Genomic DNA, 20,820 nt, shown 5'->3' with positions numbered 1-20,820 from the left:
GTAACCAGGAGACAGAGATGTTCGCCACCTGACCGAAGTGACAGTTACTCAGGAAATACTATATGGAGTTACTGAGGAGAAAAAGAAGCATGTCCCCTGGCAGCAATGGAAGGTACTCAGGTAACCCCATATGGCGTAACACAGAAGACAGAACGAGAAGCTTGCCCTCTGGCTGCAGTGATAGGTACCCAGGAAAAGCCATATGGAGTAACCCAAACAAAAAAGAAGCTTGTCCTTGGCTGCAGTAATAGATATTCAGGAAATAGCATATGGAGTAACTCAAGAGACAGAGAAGTGTTCCTCCTGGTGAAAGTGGAAGGTACTCAGGAAATGCCATATGGAGTAACTCGAGACAGAGAAGCTCACCCCTGGCAACAGTGGAAGGTACTCAGAAAACACCACATGGAGTAACTCACAAGAAAGAGAAGCTTACCCCCTAGTTGCAGTAATAGGTACTCGGGAAACACCATATGGAGTAACCAAGACAACGTGAAGCTCGCCCTCCTGTTGGCAGTGGAGGGTAGTTGGTAAACACCATATGGAGTAATCAGGAGACATGGCAGCTCCCCCGCTGGCAACAGCGGAAGGAAATCAGGAAACACAATATGGCGCATCCAGGAGACAGAGAAGCTTACCCCCCTACCCACATTGATAGGTACTCAGGAAATACCTTATGGAGTAACTAGGAGAAACCAAAGCTAGCCCACTGGCGGCAGTGCAAGGAACTCAGAAAACACCATATGGGGATAACCAGGAGTCAGAGAATCTTGCGCCCAGGCCACAGAGATACTTACTCAGGAAATACATTTGGAGTAACTCAAGGGACAAAGGAGGTCACCCCCTGGCCACAGTCAAATGTACTCAGGAAAGCCCACATTGAGTAACTCAAAAGGCAGGGAAGGTTGCCCCCTTATGGTAATATAGGGTGCTCAGGAAAAACCCTATGTAGAAACTTGTGAGACAGAGAATCTTGCCTCCTGGAGGCAGTTAAAGGTACACAGTAAACACCATATGGAGTAACCAAGAGACAGAGAAGCTCGCCCCCTGCCAGCAGTTAAAGGTACTCAGGAAACACCATCCTCTCACCATTACTCCGAAAACCACAACTCAGGCCGCTCTGCTCATCTTTTATCTTAATACTCGCTCTTTGGTTAAACTCCAGCTAGACATCTTTTTGCTGCTTAGCTTTGAGAAACCAGATGTCCTTCTGATCACAGAAACCTGGCTTAGCCAGGATTCTGTGCCAGATATTCTAGTGTCACTCCCCTCGGAATACTACATCCTAGCTGCTAATCGGCCCCAGGGCAAAAACGGTGGCGGAGTTGCCGCTATTATTCACAAAGACCACGATTTCACCGCTCTTACTCCTCTTGCCCTCCCGTAGGTGGAGAACTTAGTTATCAAGTTAGATGCCACGACTGGCTCTATCATTTTCGTGTTAATCTACCGACCCCATCAATCTATGCCTGTCTTTCCGCTCTCCTTAAGTGAACAAATGGCTAACCTTGTCATGAATTACGCAAGCATCATGCTTATAGGCGACTTGAACTATTGGTCCAACAACGCCCTGGGTGGGCCACATGCTGCAGAGCTATCGGAATTACTCTCCAACCTGAACCTCGCTCAACATGCATCCTCCCCCACCCATGTAAAAAGACACACCCTGGACCAGATTTGGTCCTCAAACCTCACATTATCAGCGCCTACTATCTCACCTTGCATATGGTCCGACCATCATTTAATCAACTTTACAGTTATCACCAATTCTAAGACGAAGACTCCCTCAACTGGCGGAGGCACGACTAGAAAATGGAGGTCCATTGATAAATTGAGATTCACCGACACCTTAGCCAGGTCTATACCCACCTTCAACCCAGACGTTAATACCATGGACGATAAGATCTCGGAATGGCTATTAAAGGCTTGCGACACCCATGCCCCAGTTACCAAATTCACACGCACTCGACACATAGATGCTCATAAGTGGTTCTCCACCGAGGATAAAAAACAAAAGCTCGAGCTCCGTCAGAAAGAAAGAAAATGGAGGCTAAAATACTCCACGGAGGACAAACTACAGTTCTCCCTAGCTCGCAATGACTATAAAAGAGCTATACGGGAAGCCAAAGCGACCTACTTCTCAGCCAGAATACTATACACCCATAACAAACCGAAATAAATATTCACCATAGTCTACGACCTTTTCAATACCGAAAGAACCCGTCCCAATCAGACACCTACTCAAGACTTCTGTAACTATCTGAATACCTACTTTCTGGATAAAATATCCACTATCAAAGTCAGCATTCCCACCACCCTCTGTCTGGAAAACCTGGTCACCTTACCAACAAATCCAATTACTATGGATCATTTCCCCGCCATATGCCCCCAGACTCTCTCAGATTTGTTGGCTCGTGTCAAATCTGGCTACCCTAACGACTGCTGCCCCCCGACACATTCTAAAGGATGCCCTGTCCACCCTTCCTCATAGTGTGCTCCCCTTCCTTCACAAATCTCTTTTCCAAGGTAAGGTTCCCACTGCCTTCAAGAACGCGATAGTGGTCCCGCTACTAAAAAAACCTGGGGCTGACCCACTGAATCCCTTCAATTACCGCCCCAATTCCCTTCTTTCCTTTCTCGCCGAGATTCTAGAGGCCCACGTCGCTAGGTCCCTCTCTAATTTCTTCGAAAAGTCTGATCACCTAGAGCCTAATCAAGCTGGGTTTCGTCCCGCCCATTCAACTGAATCGGTCATCCTCGCAGTACTGGATACTTTGTGAGCAAATGCAGATAAGGGCGTCCCTCAGGCACTTGTACTTCTGGATGTGTCTGCCGCGTTCGACACGGTCAACCATAACATCCTGTTGGCCCGTGTCGAACAGGCCGGCATACAGGGTTCTGCATACAGTTGGATTAAGTCCTTCCTCGACAGCAGAACACAAGCTGTCCGACTCCGCCCTTTTACCGCTCCTAAGATTGCCACCTCCTGTGGTGTCCCCCAGGGTTCATCCCCCTCCCCCCACCTATTTAATCTCTATCTAAAGCTCTTGATCAACTCCTTAAAAAACAGGAAGAGAAACACCTTCAATTATGCAGATGATCTACAACTCGTCTTTACACTTGATTCCCCGGACTCTGCCCTAGAATTCCAAGCCACTATGCTTCACATCCAGCGTTGGATGAACCTTAACCACCTTAAGCTCAACCCCGGCAAGACAGAATTAGTCCTGCTGGGAAAGAGCGAGATCATGTGGGGCCCACTCTTCTAGCCTACTGATCTTGGACCACCCCGCACTCCCTCTTCTTCAGTGAAAAGCCTGGGAGTCACTCTAAATTCCGACCTCTCGCTTAGGGGACAAGAGGGGACAGTAGTCTCCTCATGTGTTTTCCAATTGAGGAAAATAAGAAAAATCACCCATTTGCTGACTCACTCGGCCCTCATTCAGGCTGTGATAGCCCTCGTACTATCACGTCTCGACTTCTCTAACTCCATCTATCTCAGTCTGTCTTTGTTCCTACTCAAACGCCTACAAATAGTACAGAACCAGGCAGCGAGACCGGTATTTAAGCAACCTTAATGGCAGTCTGCCAGCCCCCTGCTAGCCAAACTGCACTGGCTACCCATCGCCCAACGTGCAGCTTTCAAGACCGGATGCTTGCTTTTCAAGGCCTTGAACTGCAGGAGTCCCAAATTTATCAGCCGTCTGATTGAAAAACATGTCCCACGCCGTGACCTATGGTCTGCCCATCTCAGGTTACTAACTATCCCAGTCATCAAACTCAAACACCAGGGAGGGTGCAGGTTCTCCTACCTTGCCCCGAGTTTCTGGAACCATCTGCCGTTGGACATCAGGATGCAGGACAACTTGATGGGGTTTAGAAAGGCTCTCAAAACCTGGTTGTTTGCGCAAAGCGATGCAGAGCTCTTCCCGCCGTGACACACTCAACAATTAGCGCCATGAAACCTTATGGTGACCGTGCGCTTTATAAGCTCCTATTAACATAACATATTAACATAACATAACATGGAGTAACCAGGAAGCTCACCCCCTACTGGCAGTTAAAGGTACTCAGGAAACACCACATGGAGTAACCAGGAGACAGAGAAGCTTGCCTCCTGGAGGCAGTGGAAGGTATGCAAGAAACACCATATGGAACAACCAGGAGACAGAGAAGCCCCCCTCCGGGTGCAGTGATATGTATTCAGGAAGTACCATATGGGGTAACCAGGAGACAGAGAAGCTCGCTTCCTGGCGCCAGTAGAAGGTAATCAGGAAACACAATATGGAGAAAGTCAGGAGACAGAGAAGCTCAACCCTGGACGTAGTGGAAGGTACCCAGAAAACATCATATAGAGTAAGTCAGGAGACAGAGAAGCTCAGTACTGGACGCAGTGGAAGGTACTCAGGAAACATCATATAGAGTAAGTCAGGAGACAGAGAAGCTTGCCCCCGTACTCAGTGATAAGTACTCATGGAATACCATATGAAGTAAATCAAAAGACAGAGAAACAAGGCACCTGGTAGCAGTAGAAAGTACACAGGAAATACCATTTTGAATGAGTCAGGAGACAAAGAATCTCGCCCCCTGGCCTCAGTGGAAGGTACTCAGGAAACATCATATGGAGTGTGAGAAGGTGGCCTGATATATGCTGTCGACTAGTTCTAGTGGGCACCTTGTATCAGTCCAAACAACCCCTTATGGTGATAGGTTAAAGACAACCTTTATTGAAAGCTATCCTAGTGGTAGCTATGGAGAGCAGCCTTCAGGGTAAGTCTTGAAGGAATGTAAAGCAGCTTGTTTTACCAGTCTATAATCTCTTGAATGATCAAATGAAAAGACAACCACACCAGGTATATATTCAAAATATATGTATTTAAGATCAAACACACCCCTCTAGTCTCTTTATGAGACTGGAGTTCGCAGTACTTAGTTTACAAGTCAGCAATTATCAGTAATAGCACAAATACACGATTTGGCCCGAGGGGCGTACCAAACCATATACCACAAAAGTGGTATAAGAACCACGACTGGGATAGACACTAGGCCTATAGCCTCTAGAATGGCTGGGACCCCAAGGAACCACCCAAGGTAGTGACACAGGGGACCCACGGGGACTGTATGCAGTGTGTAAACACAACCGCGGATTCCAGTTATCTTCTATGGGCAATGTCGCGGTTAGAAATTTAAAGATTAGGGACACTTCTTATCAAGTCACGACCAAACCCTTTTGGACTTAGGAAGAGCACCGGAGTACTCTTGAAGGGTGTAGTAGGGTTGTCCCTGGGTTCTGAGATGGAATCTGGCCTAGTCAGAGTACCAACTCAGGCTGTGCTTGTCAGTGATGAGGGCATGGATATGTCCCCCTTTGTGAGCCCCAGTAACCTGGACAAATATAGACAGCAGCCTTTATTTAATGGAGGAGAAGCTTGGGCATTCAGGGACACAGGAGCAAGTGTCACAATGGTGACAAAAGATCTTGTGGATCCTGGGCAGATTATACTTGGTGAAATGTACCAAGTGACCAATGCCAGCAATGTCAGAACAGACCATTCTCTGGCAGTTGTTAACTTCTCCTGGGGAGGGGTAGTTGGCCTTAAGAAGGTTGTGGTAAGTGCGGACCTACCAGTACAATGCTTGCTTGGCAATGATCTGGAAACTTCAGCTTGGCCTGAAGTGGAGCTCAGGACACATGTAGAAATGTTAGGGATCCCTGCACATGTCTTTGCTGTGACCAGGTCACAGGAAAAAATGTCAAAAGCTGGACAGGGCCTGGATTCTGGATTAATGGACCAGGTGCCTCTCAAGAGGAGGAGCAGTAAGGTTAAGGCAGAGCCTTCCCACCTGTCTCAGGATGCTGATCAGTCTCCTCAGGGAGATGATCTTGAGCCTGCAGAAGGAACTGTCCCAGAGGAGCTTGAACCTGACCAGGTTGAGTTCTTGTGGACAGGGGGCCCTTCCAGGTCTGATCTGAGCCAGGGGCAGAAAACCTGCCCCTCTCTTGAAAACCTCAGACAGCAAGCTGCTAAAGAGGCTGCTGGGAATGATAGTGGCACCCACAAAGTTTATTGGGATGATGGACTCCTATACTCAGAGAGTAGTGACCCCAAGCCTGGTGCATCCAGGAGGTTGGTTATACCTCTGAAGTTTAGGGGTTTCCTATTGACACTAGCCCGTGATATTCCCTTAGCAGGACACTTAGGCCAGAACAAGACTTGGGTCAGAATTGTTCCTCACTTTCAATGGCATCACATGTCTGAAGACACAAAGGAGTTTTGTCGCTCCTGTGTAACCTGCCAAGCCAGTGGCAAAGCAGGTGGCACTACAAAGGCCCCCCTGATACCACTACCTGTGGTGAGGTTGCCCTTTGAAAGGGTAGGGATTGACATTGTTGGTCCCATTAATCCCCAAACAGCATCGGGGCACAGATTTATACTGGTGGTTGTGGATCATGCCACCAGGTATCCAGAAGCAATTCGCCTAAGGACCAGTACAGCACCTGTAGTGGCAAGAGCTCTCTTGAGTGTGTTCTCAAGAGTAGGCTTTCCTAAGGAGGTGGTATCTGACAGAGATGCAAACTTTATGTCAAGTTACTTAACTGCTATGTGGAAGGAGTGTGGAGTGAACTACAAGTTCACCACACCCTATCACCTACAATGGAATGGTTTAGTTGAGAGATTCAACAAAAACCTTAAGGGCATGATCAAAGGACTCCCAGAAAAGCTTAGGTGAAAATGGGACCTGCTCTTGCCCTGCCTTTTATTTGCATACAGGGAGGTGCCTCAGAAGGGGCTTGGCTACAGCCCATTTGAACTTCTGTTTGGTCACCCTGCCAGGGGTCCATTGTGTTTGGTGAAGGAAGGATGGGAGTTACCTCTCAAGCCCCCAAAGCAAGACATAGTGGAATATGTACTTGGTCTCCGCTCCAGGATGGCTGAGTACATGAAAAAGGCAAACACAATCCTTGAGGCTAGCCAGGAACTGCAAAAAGCCTGGCATGACCAAAAGGCTGTACTGACTGTTTACCATCCATGACAGAAAGTATGGGTGTTAGAGCCTGTGGCCCCACAAGCTCTCCAGGATCAGTGGAGTGGACCCCACACTATTGTTGAACAGAAGGGAGAGGTTACTTACTTATTAGACCTAGGAACTCCCAGGAGTCCCCATAGGGTTCTCCATGTCAACAGGCTAAAGCCATATGTGGACAGGGCTGACATGGGCTTGCTCATGGCAACTGATGAGGGACAGGAGGAAGAGAGTGACCCACTCCCTGACCTCCTCTCACAGAACCCTGATGATGGGTCAGTTGATGGTGTATCCTTGGCAGGCAGCCTCACTCCCAGCAGCAAACTGATTGCAGACAGGTTCTCAATCAGTACAGACACATGTTCTCACTGACTCCGAGTCAGACCACCTGGTGCACTCATGAAGTGGACACTGGGGACAGTCTGCCTATCAAAAATAAGATTTATAGGCAACCTGACCATGTCAGGGACTGTATCAGGACAGAACTCCAGAAAATGTTGGATTTGGTGTGATTGAACCCTCAGATACCCCTTGGGCTAGTCCAGTGTTCCTTGTGCCAAAACCTCACACCATTGGTGGGAAAAGAGAAATGAGGTTTTGTGTGGACTACAGGTGTCTCAATGCAGTAGAAAGTACACAGGAAATACCATTTTGAATAAGTCAGGAGACAAAGAATCTCGCCCCATGGCCGCAGTGGGAGGTACTTAGGAAACATAGTATGGAGTAACCAGGAGACAGAGATGTTCGCCACCTGGCCGAAGTGACAGTTACTCAGGAAATACCATATGGAGTAACTGAGGAGACAAAGAAGCATGTCCCCTGGCAGCAATGGAAGATACTCAGGTAACCCCACATGGAGTAACTTAGAAGACAGAAAGAGAAGCTTGCCCCCTGGCTGCAGCAATAGGTACCCAGGAAAAGCCATATGGAGTAACCCAAATAAAAAATAAGCTTGTCCTTGGCTGCAGTATTAGATATTCAGGAAATAGCATATGGAGTAACTCAAGAGACAGAGAAGCGTTCCTCCTGGTGAAAGTGGAAGGTACTCAGAAAATACCATATGGAGTAACTCGAGACAGAGAAGTTCACCCCTGGCTGCAGTGTAAGTTACTTAGGAAATACCATATGAAGTAGGTTAGGAGAGAGAGAAGTTCGTCCCTGGTGGAAGGTACTCAGGAAATACCATTTTGAGTAACTCAGGAGACAGAGAAGCTCATCACCTGGCAACAGTGGAAGGCACTCAGAAAACACCAACTGGCTGCAGTAATAGTTACTCAGGAAACACCATATGAAGTAACTTAAGAGACAGAGAAGCTCATTCACTGGAAGAAGTGAAGGTACTCAGAAAACACCATGTGAGAAGTTGGCCTGGCATATGCTATCCACTCGTTAGAGTGGGCACCTTGCACCAGTCCAAACAACCCTTTTTGATGATAGGTTTAAGGACAACCTTTATTGAAAGCTATCCTAGTGGTAGCTTTGGAGAGCAGCCTTCAGGCTAAGTCTTGAAGGAGTGTAAAGCAGCTTGATTTACCAGATTCTAAACTCTTGAATCACTAAATGAAAGGAGATCCACACAAGGTATATATAAAATATATGTATTTATTTCCAAACACTCACTACTAATCTCTTTATGAGATTAGAGTCCAAATACACAATCATACAGTTCTAAAACAACAGTAAATAGCACAATATACAACGGGACCTCGGAGTGAACCAAACCATATATTAAGAAAGTGGTATAAGAACCACAAATTGACTAGACACAGTGCCTAGAGCACGTAGAATTGCTGGTACCCCAAGGAACTACCCAAGGTAGTGACACAGGAGACCCACAGGGGATATGTGCAGTGTGAGAACACAGCCGCGAGCCCTGTACTATTCTATGGGAAAGACGCGGTTGGAATTTTATAAGTTAAGGGCACTTAGGAGAGGACTTTGAGAAATCTGAGATTCTGCTGTTTGGAGGTGCTGACATCTGTTGGTCTCCTAGTTGGTGGCCTGAGGAGTTGGATGAAGCCCCTGCTCCTAAAGAGGCAGTTAAAAATCTAGGCATTAAGCTCGATAAGAAACTTACTCTTCAGACCCATGTTAATACAATTGGGTCTTGCTATTACATCTTAAGTTTCCTTAGAAGAGTTTTTCCGATGCTCCCACTTTCCACCAGGAAGACTCTAATTCAGGCGCTGCTCATGAGCAAGATTGACTATTGTAATGCTCTTCTTCTTTCTGCTCATGCTGCTTCATTGGACAAATTGCAGGTTATTCAAAATACGGCTGCTCGTCTGGTAACGGATTCTCCCGCTGGGACCCCCTCTTTGCCTTTACTGCATGAACTACATTGGTTGCCAATCAGGAAAAGAGTACAATTCAAAACAGGCTGCATGATTTTCAAGGCGCTAAACGAGCTTAGCCCTCTTTACCTTGCTAGGAAACTGAAAGCGTATAACCCTATATCCTCACTTAGATCAGGATCAAAAAAACTTCTTTTTGTTCCTAGAATAAACAAAGCCCATACTGGTGGCAGGGCCTTTTCGTATCTGGCTCCTATGTTTTGGAACAGTCTTCCCCAATACCTTCGTACGGAAATGCCCCTTCTCCGATTCAGAAAGCTGATGAAAACGTATCTTTTCCAGGGTCGAGATAGTCTTCTGTTGCAAGCGCAGAGATACTCTTTGGGGTGATTCAGCGCTATATAAAATCATCAAATCAAATCAAATCAAAATCAAACTCCTTTAGACTTAGGGGGTTCTAGGGCCAGCACCCACGGGAGCACCATAGTACTTGAGTTACCTCACCCAGTGAAGCCGGGTATAGGTGTCAAATGGTGTTGGGAATCGTAGTTGATTTCAATGGCGATCTGCTGCAAAGTGCTGCAGCCGGAAGAAGAAAAGTGTCTGGTGTGATCCAAGCCTGGATCGAAGATCAGAAGAACCTGAAAGCAGAGGCAACAGAGTCTGGGTCACTTGCCAGTGACCAGGGGCACGATAGACGAATGCCCACCGATGTCGGGTGTTTCAGGTGCAAACAGGTGAAGCTTGACTCTGCAGCCACGAGTACCAGGAGGTGTCGACAATGACCAGGAGTTGGATTCGAGCTGTCCCATGCTGCAGAGTGCTGCAGTGTCGGTGCCCGGATTGGGCCCAACAAGCCTTGGCAACAGCAACCCACGCAGGAAGAGAAAAGATGCTTCGGTGTGGACCAGCAAGGTTCTGGGTACTCTCCAAGCAAGGAAGAGTCAGGGCACGTCCGGAGCAACCAGGTAAGCCCAATTAAAGTTAAAGTTGCCTTCACAGGGACCCACCAATCGACGGACCAGAGATCGCGAAGGGACCTATAGAAAAAACACAAAGGGCCTGCTCGTGGAACACTCGTGGAGAGTAGGCGGGCAATCTTCGTGGCAAATGCTGCTCAGGGTCAGGGCTACAAGTAACCCAAAACTCAGCTGCAGGAGTTGTTGGAAAGCTGATACTTCTGCAAGTGACGCGGTGTCCAGGGGTTCAGGTTGCACGGTTGCCAAGAGGGATACAGGCCTCAGACATGCTGTGGGCACTGATCGACCTCTAAGACCACGGAAACCCACCTCCTGTGTTGCAAAATTCTTCGGAGTCCGGCTGAAGCTTCGGCGAAGCAAACCAGTCAGATGCGTCTTTGGTGCCTGCCTTGCAGGGGAGTAACTCCTTTACTCCAAGGGAGATTCTTCAGTCATCTAGTTCATTGTAGATCGTCGAAGTTCCAGGATTTAGTATCAGAGTTTCGTCCAGGTGTAATCTAAAGTCCTGTTGCCAGGGGTTCCTATCTTATACCAAAGGAAGGGGTGGTACAAACTCTAGGGACCCACCTATGGGAGGGTCAGGAAAGAGGGGTGGCTACACTCATTTCCTTTGTCCTGTTTCATGCCAGACCAGGGGCTGGTAGCCCCTGCAACCGGTTTGAACTGGACTACGCACAGGGACACCAAATGTTCCCCCAGTGCTGACTTCATGGCACTCTTGGAGTGCACCCACACAGCCCCAATACACTAAAGCCTGTCTGGGAGGCGGTGACACCTCCCTGTGACAGGAAACCTACTGTCCAGGCCTCCCCTGCCGGAGTTTCATCCAGCAGCAGGGGGGCAGACTCGTGTCTGTGGTTGGCAGTATCCATTTTGTGATACCAGGGCTCTTTTAGCTGGTACAGGGTATACCTGTGCTGTCATGGCTCTCCCTCTAGAAGGGTGGGATCATACTCAGTTACTGGTGTGAGGTTATGATTCCAAGGTGTTTGACACCAAACACAACATGTTTCCATGCAGCCATCCCAAAGTTAGCGTTTACCGTTTGGTTATAATGCACTTAAGACAATATGGTTTGGCTACATCACAAACAACCCTGGAATAAAGGTCCCTAAGGCTGCAGAGGGGCCCTGTTCATGCATGGGCACCCTCTCACATACAACCCAGCACCCTGCCTTCAGGATTAGTAAGACCTGCCATAGGGGTGACTGATAACTTTATATGTGCAGTGATATGGAGAGATGTAGTGAACCTATATCTTAGTGAGGGGTGCATGCACCACCTTACCCAGGCTGCAGTAGAAGTCCTGTGGTGTCATTTTGGAAGCCTTCCCAGGGGTGACATAATATATGCTCCAGCCCCTGGTAGGCCTCTGTGGTACGTATGCCCTGGGTACATAGTATACCATATACTAGGGACTTATAAGGGTACTCCAGAATCCAATCTGAAGTGTACCTGAAGTACTTGTAATCAACTTAAGGGAGAAAGCAGATAGGCTGGGGTCCTGAATAGCAGGATCCCAGCCAGACTAAGTTGAAAACCAGCAAAACACCAGGAAAAAAGTGGGGGCAACCATGCAGTCAGATTCCACCTTCCTACACACTTATGAAATAACTCAGGAGACAGAGAAGTTCACCCACTGGAGGAAGTGGAAGGTACTCAGAAAACACCATATGGAGTGTTACACCTGGTACCATTGGCGTGAGTCTCCCTTCCATTTTTTCTGATTGCCTCCTCTGTTTTTGATATGCTATGCTTGTTTATATGCTTTGGGCACTGTGCCACTGCTATTCAGTGCCACAGTGCAACTGCTCCCTATGTTAAATTGATGTATTGATTAGTGACTCCATGATTGGGTTATTTGATTTACTTGTCAGACCCTAGTACAGTGCACCATGTGTGCCCAGGGCTTGTAAGTCAAATGCTGCTAGTGGGCTTGCAGCACTGGTTGTGCCACCCACAGAAGCAGCTTGTAAAGTGTGTCTCAGGTCTGCCATTGCAGAGCCTATGTGCAGTCTGGTACTGCCATGGTGACTGACCAAGTGCACCCACTTGCCAGTCCCTAAACCTTCCCTTATCTTCATATCAGACACCCCTATAATAGGCCCAAGGGCAGGGTGCATTGTAAGTATAAGGTAGGACATGTCCTGGTGTGTGTGGCATGTCCTAATAGGGAATTACAGTCATTTTCATTTTTCACTATTGCAAGGCTAACTGTTCTCCACAGGCTAGAATGGGCAGTTTGATTATTACATCTTATAATCCTAACTGACTCAGGGAACATGGTAGAAATTCGAATTTAGTATGCCTGAACTCAAAATGATAACATATATATTTTAGTAAAGTTGGTTTTAACATTCTGTGTTTGAAAATACCACTTTTAGGAAGTAGGTATTTTCTTGCTTAACTGTCCAAGCCTGCCTCTGCTAGGTTGTGTATTGTGTGTCTGGTTCTGTGAGTGACAGGGGCTGGGGATTCCAGGGGAGAGGGTGAGGCAGCACAGGGCTGAATAGAAAGATCTTCATGCAGATGGGTGGGAGGAGTTGCACCTGGGACCTGAATAGGGCTGTGCCTTCCCTCCACAATGCTGGCTCCACCCCCTGTGGTGCTTCTGATGTCTCTGTCCTGCACTCTGAAAGGAAAGAAGGAGTCAGGTAAACAAAGTGCTCCAGGACTGGCCAGAACTGGTTTGGACTAGTAAAAGGCCTCTCTGCCTCCAGAGAACAAAAAGAAAAGTAGTATATGTAGGAGAGTAAGATCTGCTTCACATAGGTACCCACACTTGCAATGGAGGCGCCCTTGCACCATGGTTCGAGGGTGCGTGCATTGGTGCAAGGGTGCCGAAACGGTGCCGTAGCAGGGAGAAAAGACAGGAATGCACCAAGTACTGCGCATCTCTGCCCTTTCACTTTGGTGTTGGGCAGTGCAGGAAGCTGACTTGCTGCTTTGCCCTACGCCAAAATCCCATAAATAAACCCCTTAGTTTGTTGAATATCTTGCAATCTTGTACTCACTCACCAGGACAGCTATAACTCCTGATTTCTCGTTAGCTCATCACAAATAAAGAAGGAGAGACACGTCTCCATGCTTACTGCATTTTCCTTTTCAGGCAAAGGATGAAAAGACTGGGAATCGAAAATATGTGTTATATTGAAATCTTACATATCAGATAAAAATGTGTCACACTTGGGCAGCCTGGAAAATAAGTGGTAACAAAACAATGTCCTTAAATCCTCTGTTATAATGAAGACATTAAAAAAAAGTAAACAGTGGAAGTTTCAGTGAAGAACAACCCTGTGCCACATTCAGAAATATCACCAATGTTCTCAAGTAGCTTTCACACATCGCCAGTTTTTAGGTCGAGCATTCGAGACATCTTGTTTATACTTTAATATATATTTGTATGTGTTTGTACTTTGTGGGCTCTGGAGATCAGCCCTACGACTTGTCTGCTTCCGCTTAGGGACTTTTTTTCTGTTCTACTGCCTCGAATTAACTGTCTGGATAGAAAACCAGCAGAGGTCAGTAAAATACCAGAGCTGCTTTCTACTGTGGGACTTTCTTTTTTCTATTTTTCTGGCAGCTGCCTCTATTTAACTGTCTTCATAGAAAACGATCAGCAGAGGTCAGTAAAATACCAGAATCACTTTAGCATTCTCTAGATTCCAGTCCATAGAAATTGTCTTCCAGGATTACTTGACAATAATATTTGTTTCAAATCTTGTATTTTCAGTGATATGACCACCAAAGGCCCTGATTTTATATTAAAAACAGCTTTGTACTATACCATTTCCCGCTGAAAGGCAATATTTCTCTCCATGTGTTCCCATACCTGGTGTGTCACGCAGTTTGGTGCTTTCTTTCCCTCCATGTTAAAGAACAGGAGATGTTTCAGCACCCTGGCTAATGTGCTGCATAGCTAAATACATATTAGGTCCCAGAGGCGAGACCGATTGCATTGCAAATGCTTGTTCTGATTTCACAAGGACTGCAAGAGTGGCCCCGAATGTGCAGCAGGCGCAGGTCGCCGCTGCCCACCAGGAGGCGCTAGTGAGTCCAGTTTACTGACGCATCTTATGAGACAAGGAGAAATGGCTTTCATCGGTGAAAGTGGCACATTTGTTCCCCTCGTAGAAGAGATGTTTTCACTGAGCTGAGAGCCCGGTGGCAATTTGCACATTAACTTCGTGGGGTTATGATCCCTTTTTACACTGAAAATGAATTTACTCCTCCCTTTGAAGGAGTACACCTTAGATCTTTTCCGGAATGAGGCAAAGAAAAGTTTGTAAGTACCTACAAACAAACAGACCCCCCACCCAGGCCCGGTTCTAGCGGGTGGGCCGGGTGGACCAGGCCCACCCAAACATGAGCCTGGCCCTCGCAGTGAATCTGCCACCGATGTACAACAACAATAAAAACAACTCGGATAACTGGTGATTTATGATCCTGCTGCAGAGCAACCATTTGTCTGTTAGTAGTTTTTAAATGCAGATAAACCGAATTTTATGGGAATAGCTCAGTGGGTTACTGCATTTGTCACAGATATGCACTTGTTACTTGCAGTTCAGAAGTTACAATCCTAACATAGGACAGTGACCAATGAACTGTCATCAAAGAGCTGCATACAAACTTCGCTTTTTTGTGTTGTGATATAGTTAGAATTTCTCCAATCTTTCATTATTCTAATGTTGCTAAAAAGAGTATGTTTGGGCAGTTATACATTTTTATTAGTAAAGCCAACCCCCAACCACTGGAGCACTCTTTAAATCCTGAGTTTGCGCTTCTCCAGACCGAACCCTCTTCAAATATACTGCCCACCAGTATGGATGGCGTGATTTCTACACCTTTAAATCCTCATTGGCTTATGTGACATTCCCCGTAGATTGTCCCTGTATAATGTGTGCGTGGTGTAAAGTACTGCGACACCATACACTGATATGAGTAGCGCTATACAACAAATGAAATGGATATGAGAGAGGGGCAACAGAGAGATGAGGGGCACTGGTGGAGGGTGGCAGTGGGGGAATCCGAGGAGGAGCTCAAGGGTTGGGGGAGAGCTACAGAGAGATGAGGGGTGCTGGTGGAGGGTGGCAGTGAGGGAATCCGAGGAGGAAGTCACGGGGTAGGGGTGGAGTTACGGAGAGATGAGGGGCACTAGTGAAGGTTGGCAGTGAGGGAGTCAGAGGAGGAGGTCATGGGGTGGGAGGAACTACAGAGAGATGAGGGGCGCTGGTGGAGGGTGGCTGTGAGGGAATCTGAGGAGGAGGCCATGGGGTGGGGTGAGCTACGGAGATATGAGGGGCACTGCTGGATGGTGGTAGTTAAGTTATCTACAGAGAAAGAGGTCATTGGTGGGGCACCAAAAAAGACTTTCACACCAGCACTAAAGCCGGCCCTATCATGGCCTTTCTGTTTTTGTTTATTTAATTAACAGTCAGGTGATTAGGACAACTGTGGAGCATACTTTAAAGTGCATGATAATTACATTTTCTGCTATATTCAATGTTTCAAGTTTGAATGTGATTTTACTATTGTTTTTTACAGGGAATAATGAAGGTGGAATCGTAAGGTGGCTGATATGGGGCTGGGGCTGTGAGATAAGATGCAGTGGAGAGGGGTGGTAGAAAAGTGGATAATCAAGCCTGTAAGGGAGCGCGCTGCAGAGTCTGGGGTCAGGTGGAGGTAGTAATGAAGAGGGTTTCTCCCTGAAGGCTCGCACAGAGGGAGCCTGTAAGGGAGTGCGCTGCAGAGTCTGGGGTCAGGTGGAGGTAGTAATGAAGAGGGATTCTCCCTGAAGGCTCGCGCAGAGGGAGCCTGTAAGGGAGTGTGCTACAGAGTCCAGGGTCAGTTGGAGGTAGTAATGAAGAGGGTTTCTCCCTGAAGGCTCGCACAGAGGGAGCCTGTAAGGGAGTGCGCTGCAGAGTCTGGGGTCAGGTGGAGGTAGTAATGAAGAGGGATTCTCCCTGAAGGCTCGCACAGAGGAAGCCTGTAAGGGAGTGCGCTGCAGAGTCCGGGGTCAGGTGGAGGTAGTAATCAAGAAGGATTCTCCATGAAGGCTCGCACAGAGGGAGCCTGTAAGGGAGTGCGCTGCAGAGTCCGGGGTCAGGTGGAGGTAGTAATGAAGAGGGATTCTCCCTGAAGGCTTGCACAGAGGGAGCCTGTAAGGGAGTGCGCTGCAGAGTCCGGGGTCAGGTGGAGGTAGTAATGAAGAGGGATTCTCCCTGAAGGCTCGCACAGAGGGAGCCTGTAAGGGAGTGCGCTGCAGAGTCCGGGGTCAGGTGGAGGTAGTAATGAAGAGGGATTCTCCCTGAAGGCTCGCACAGAGGGAGCCTGTAAGGGAGTGCGTTGCAGAGTCCGGGGTCAGGTGGAGGTAGAAATGAAGAGGGATTCTCCCTGAAGGCTCGCACAGAGGGAGCCTGTAAGGGAGTGCGCTGCAGAGTCCGGGGTCAGGTGGAGGTAGTAATGAAGAGGGATTCTCCCTGAAGGCTGGCACAGAGGGAGCCTGTAAGGGAGTGCGCTGCAGAGTCCGGGGTCAGGTGGAGGTAGTAATGAAGAGGGATTCTCCCTGAAGGCTCGCACAGAGGGAGCCTGTAAGGGAGTGCGTTGCAGAGTCCGGGGTCAGGTGGAGGTAGTAATAAAGAGGGATTCTCCATGAAGGCTCGCACAGAGGGAGCCTGTAAGGGAGTGCGCTGCAGAGTCCGGGGTCAGGTGGCGGTAGTAAAGAAGAGGGATTCCCCCTGAAGGCTCGCACAGAGGGAGCTTGTAAGGGAGTGCGCTGCAGAGTCCGGGGTCAGGTGGAGGTAGTAATGAAGAGGGATTCTCCCTGAAGGATCGCACAGAGGGAGCCCGAGTAGTGTCACTTGCCTGATACTCCCACCTCAGAAACCTCCTCTTCCCATCAAAGGAACATTACATGGAAAAAAGCACTTTTTGAGAGTGATAATAACATTTAGAAAGAGTCTTGGAAAAGAGTGTGTTTTACTGGGCCTTATAAAACTAAGGGGAGATAAAGGAGGGCCCAGAAGCAGTCCTGGATAGGTACATAAGCGATAAATCGGGCCAGCAGTGGCCCACCCGAACGCACCCTTGGCCCACCAAAATAAAAGTTCCTGGAGCCGGGACTGCCCCCACCCCCCCACTGTGGACAAGAACTGCTCACTCGATCAAGGAGCTGAAAACACCAATCTGACCTCACACTGGTGAAGAGGCCATGGCTGCACTGGTGAAAAGCACACGGCACATACCTGCTGAGAAGAACTTCTGCACATAAGGCAGCGCGTGAATGATGGAGTCTGCCAGGAAGGGCGCCTGTGGGTACAGCTGACTGTCCATCATTGCCCTGGGGTCAAAGTGCAGGTCGTAGAAGGCCCTGACGTCAGCAGCGGTGGGTGCCATGCCTGCTAGGGCTGTGTTCACTTGAACTCCTGCAGCGGTGCCCGCACTTGGCCATATATAAATATAAAGCCATCTGAAATGTAAATGATCGTCAAACACAAGGTGCTCTGTTTACAGCTCAAACCTGGGGCTATTTACAAGCCCAGCGTGCTGCGGTGACGTCACTTTTACTGTCCCATCTGCTGCGCAAGGGGTTTGTAAATACGCCCCCCTCCGGTTTCTTATTTGCATATCCTGTTGAACGTCACCCTGGCATCGCCACGTGACATCTGACTGCCCCGCGGAGAGTGAGCTGCAAGTGAAAGGAGGAGTCCAGCGCCAGGGGAACTCCTTTCAACAGGGAAGATGCCTCATGTCCGTGCCTTGATGCGACCACTGGCAGGAGGGCGGGCTCTGTCAACCTCATCGCCTCCTCCGGACTTTCACTTAGTTCTACCATCTACCTCTTTTTCTGCTTTTCTTGCTCTCTCTATTCCTCACTCTCTCTCTCTCTCTCCTACTTGTGTTTATCTTGTCCAACTGTTGGCCACCCCTGACTCTCTCTTCCAGACCTTGGCTTCAGTTAGGCTCTGTCACCATTTTTCCATGTTTTCTCGCTCTCTCTAATCCACACTCGCGCTCTCTCTTCTACTCGGGCTTATCTTGTCCCACTGTTGGCCACCCCTGACCCCCTCTCTTCCAGACCTTGGCTTCAGTTATGCTCCGTCACCCTTTTTCCATGTTTTCTCTGTTGGACCCGGCCTCGTGGCGTGGTCCTGACTTCCCGGGGGTTGGGCCCGTTCCCCGCCCTAGCCTCCACGAGCTACCCGTTCGGGCCGCACGAGGTCACCTACGCTTCGGGGCTCCGCCATTTTGTCGCCTGCCACGTGACCCTGCACACCAGTCCTCCTGACTCCGCTCAACCCGGCCTCGGCCCCAGCAAGGCCCAGACATTGAGGCACCAAGAACTGGCCAGGGGGTGTCACGTGAACACCTCATCACCCTGGCGGAGGGCGGTATCGATGGGACCCCCAACCGTCCCCACACACCAAGGTGCGATCGGCCTCCATCTCTCCTGGGCCGGGGGCCTCTCCTGCTGGGCGTCTGGCCGCTCCCAACCCGGCCTCTCTGCCCCCCGGGCGCAAGGGTCCGGACATCAAAGGGCTCCAGACCTATATCTGGGGCGACCCCACCACAGACCGGCAGTTGTATCCCGGAGTCGAGAGCCCTGCTGATTGAATCGCGGCCGACCCTACGGAGAAGAACTCTTGCTTGAAACCACCACGAGCCCTGCAGACTGCGTCGCGGCTCCTTCTTGCTGAAACTTTGAAGCCCCCCGGAACATCGGGGCCCTGCTGACGCTGTCGCGGCCCAACCTCGCTGAAACCTCCCTCGGAGCCCTGCTGACGACGTCGCGGCTCGAGCTGAGCAGAAACCATCTTGAGAGCCCTGCTGACCTGGTCGCGGCTCTCCACGAACTGAACGCCAGAGCCCTGCTGACACCGTCGCGGCTCGACCCCTCCGAGACCCGGAGGTCCTCCAGCTTGAGGATAAGAACTGGGCCCCAGGTACCCTCGTACCAAGCTCCTGCCTAAGACTGTCCCGCTACCCCTTCCCGCCTAAAAGAGACACTGAGACTTTTGCGGATCCCTCGATCCCCTTTTGTGTAATATTGAACCCGTAACCTTTTAAAGTGCTGATAAAGAATTGCTCATCTTGAGACAAACTCCTTGAGTCCGGTGTGGTGGTGTTACTGTGCTAGTACATAATAGGAGAAGGATCTCCCAGGAGGCTTCTCTGCAGCGCTCGGCTACTTCGTACAGTGTGGGGGCCCCCCCTGAGTGGTCTCGCCGCCTCCTCGGGGTCCGCCTTCCAACATTTGGTGGCCAGCGACGGGATCCGAGCCGAACGCAGTACGTACCAGCCAGTAACCCACTAGCTACCCATCCAGACAAACAGAAGTCATGAGCAACCAAGAAAATAACGCGACCACAGAGTTCCAGCCCGAACGGTTGGAGGAATATACGCACAAAGAATTAAAACAGTTCTGCAAGGACAAAGGCATTGCAACCACCGGCCTAGGTACCAAAGAGGAGATGCAGAAAGCCCTGAGGACCTGGCTGGAGGCCGAGGCAGGCCACTCCCAGGAAGAAGGTCCCCTGCCCCTGACTGTGGCCACATCAACCGCACCGACTCCGGCAACCGGAGGAAGAAAGAGCCTAGAAACCGGCCTCTCCGAAGAGGAGATACGAGAGCGGGAGAAGGTCCGGAACCACGAACTAGAGCTCGCACGACTGCGGCTGGACGGCGAACTCCAGCTGGCGGAAAAGAAACTGGCCCTAGAGCAGCTACGGCTACAAGAGGAGATAGAAGAGAAGAGACGGCACCAAGAGTTGGAGGAAAAAAAACTGACCCTTGAGCACGAGCGAAGTCTCAAAGAGCTCGAAATCAAGGCAAAGAACGGGGGGACCGACACCCCCAGCAATAGAGACACCCTACCGCCTGCCGAGGCCAAGGTACATATCCTGAAATATGTCGTCAAGGAGTACTATAAGAATGACGACATCCAACAATGGTTCAAGGCATACGAGGTGGCCATGACCTCCCATCGGGTGCCCCGAAAGGACTGGGGCGCCGGCCTGTGGGGTCAGTTCCTGAGTGAAGGTCGAGACACACTGCTCCAGCTGCCAGAAGAGGTGATGACCTCCTACGACCACATGAAGGAGGCCCTGCTCACCCGCTACGGGCTAACCGCGGAAATGTACCGCCAGCGGTTCAGAGACTGCAAGAAGATCCCGGGTACCACCTGGGTGGAATATGTGGACTTTTTCAGCCGGGCCCTAGAAGGATGGATCAAGGGTAGCAAAGTCACCACCTATGGGCAGCTGGTCGACCTCATTGTTTGGGAACATCTCTCCAACAATTGCTTCGTGGAGCTAAGGCAACACCTCCTCGACAGCAAGATGACCGACCCACGAAAACTCGCCGTCGAGGCCGATCGATGGGTCAACACCCGAGTCCCCCGGAACTCGATGGGGGAGTACCAGAGGAACCCCACCGGACCGCCCCGCCAACGCGGTGGAGGGGGAGGGCCGAACAGGAACCGGGACCCCCCGCCAGGGCCTCCAGGAGCCCACCTCAAGGGCCAC

At 49.5% G+C, this 20,820-nt stretch overlaps 1 protein-coding gene across 1 annotated transcript in view; it reads right to left on the bottom strand.

Annotated features, from left to right (window-relative positions):
• LOC146829974 (indolethylamine N-methyltransferase-like) overlaps positions 1-17,725 on the bottom strand; it is a 154,665-nt gene extending 136,940 nt beyond the window's left edge. The window contains exon 1 of the mRNA XM_085604225.1: positions 17,542-17,725. Within this exon, the coding sequence (XP_085460351.1) occupies positions 17,542-17,692 (151 nt within the window). The 5' untranslated portion in view covers positions 17,693-17,725. The remainder of the gene's footprint in view (positions 1-17,541) is intronic.
• Between the last annotated feature and the right edge of the window lie 3,095 nt (positions 17,726-20,820).

The sequence above is a fragment of the Triturus cristatus genome, chromosome 5_1 (assembly GCF_964204655.1).
Source record: "Triturus cristatus chromosome 5_1, aTriCri1.1, whole genome shotgun sequence".
NCBI classification, from domain to species: domain Eukaryota; kingdom Metazoa; phylum Chordata; class Amphibia; order Caudata; family Salamandridae; genus Triturus; species Triturus cristatus.
This window is presented reverse-complemented; position numbering and strand designations above follow the sequence as displayed.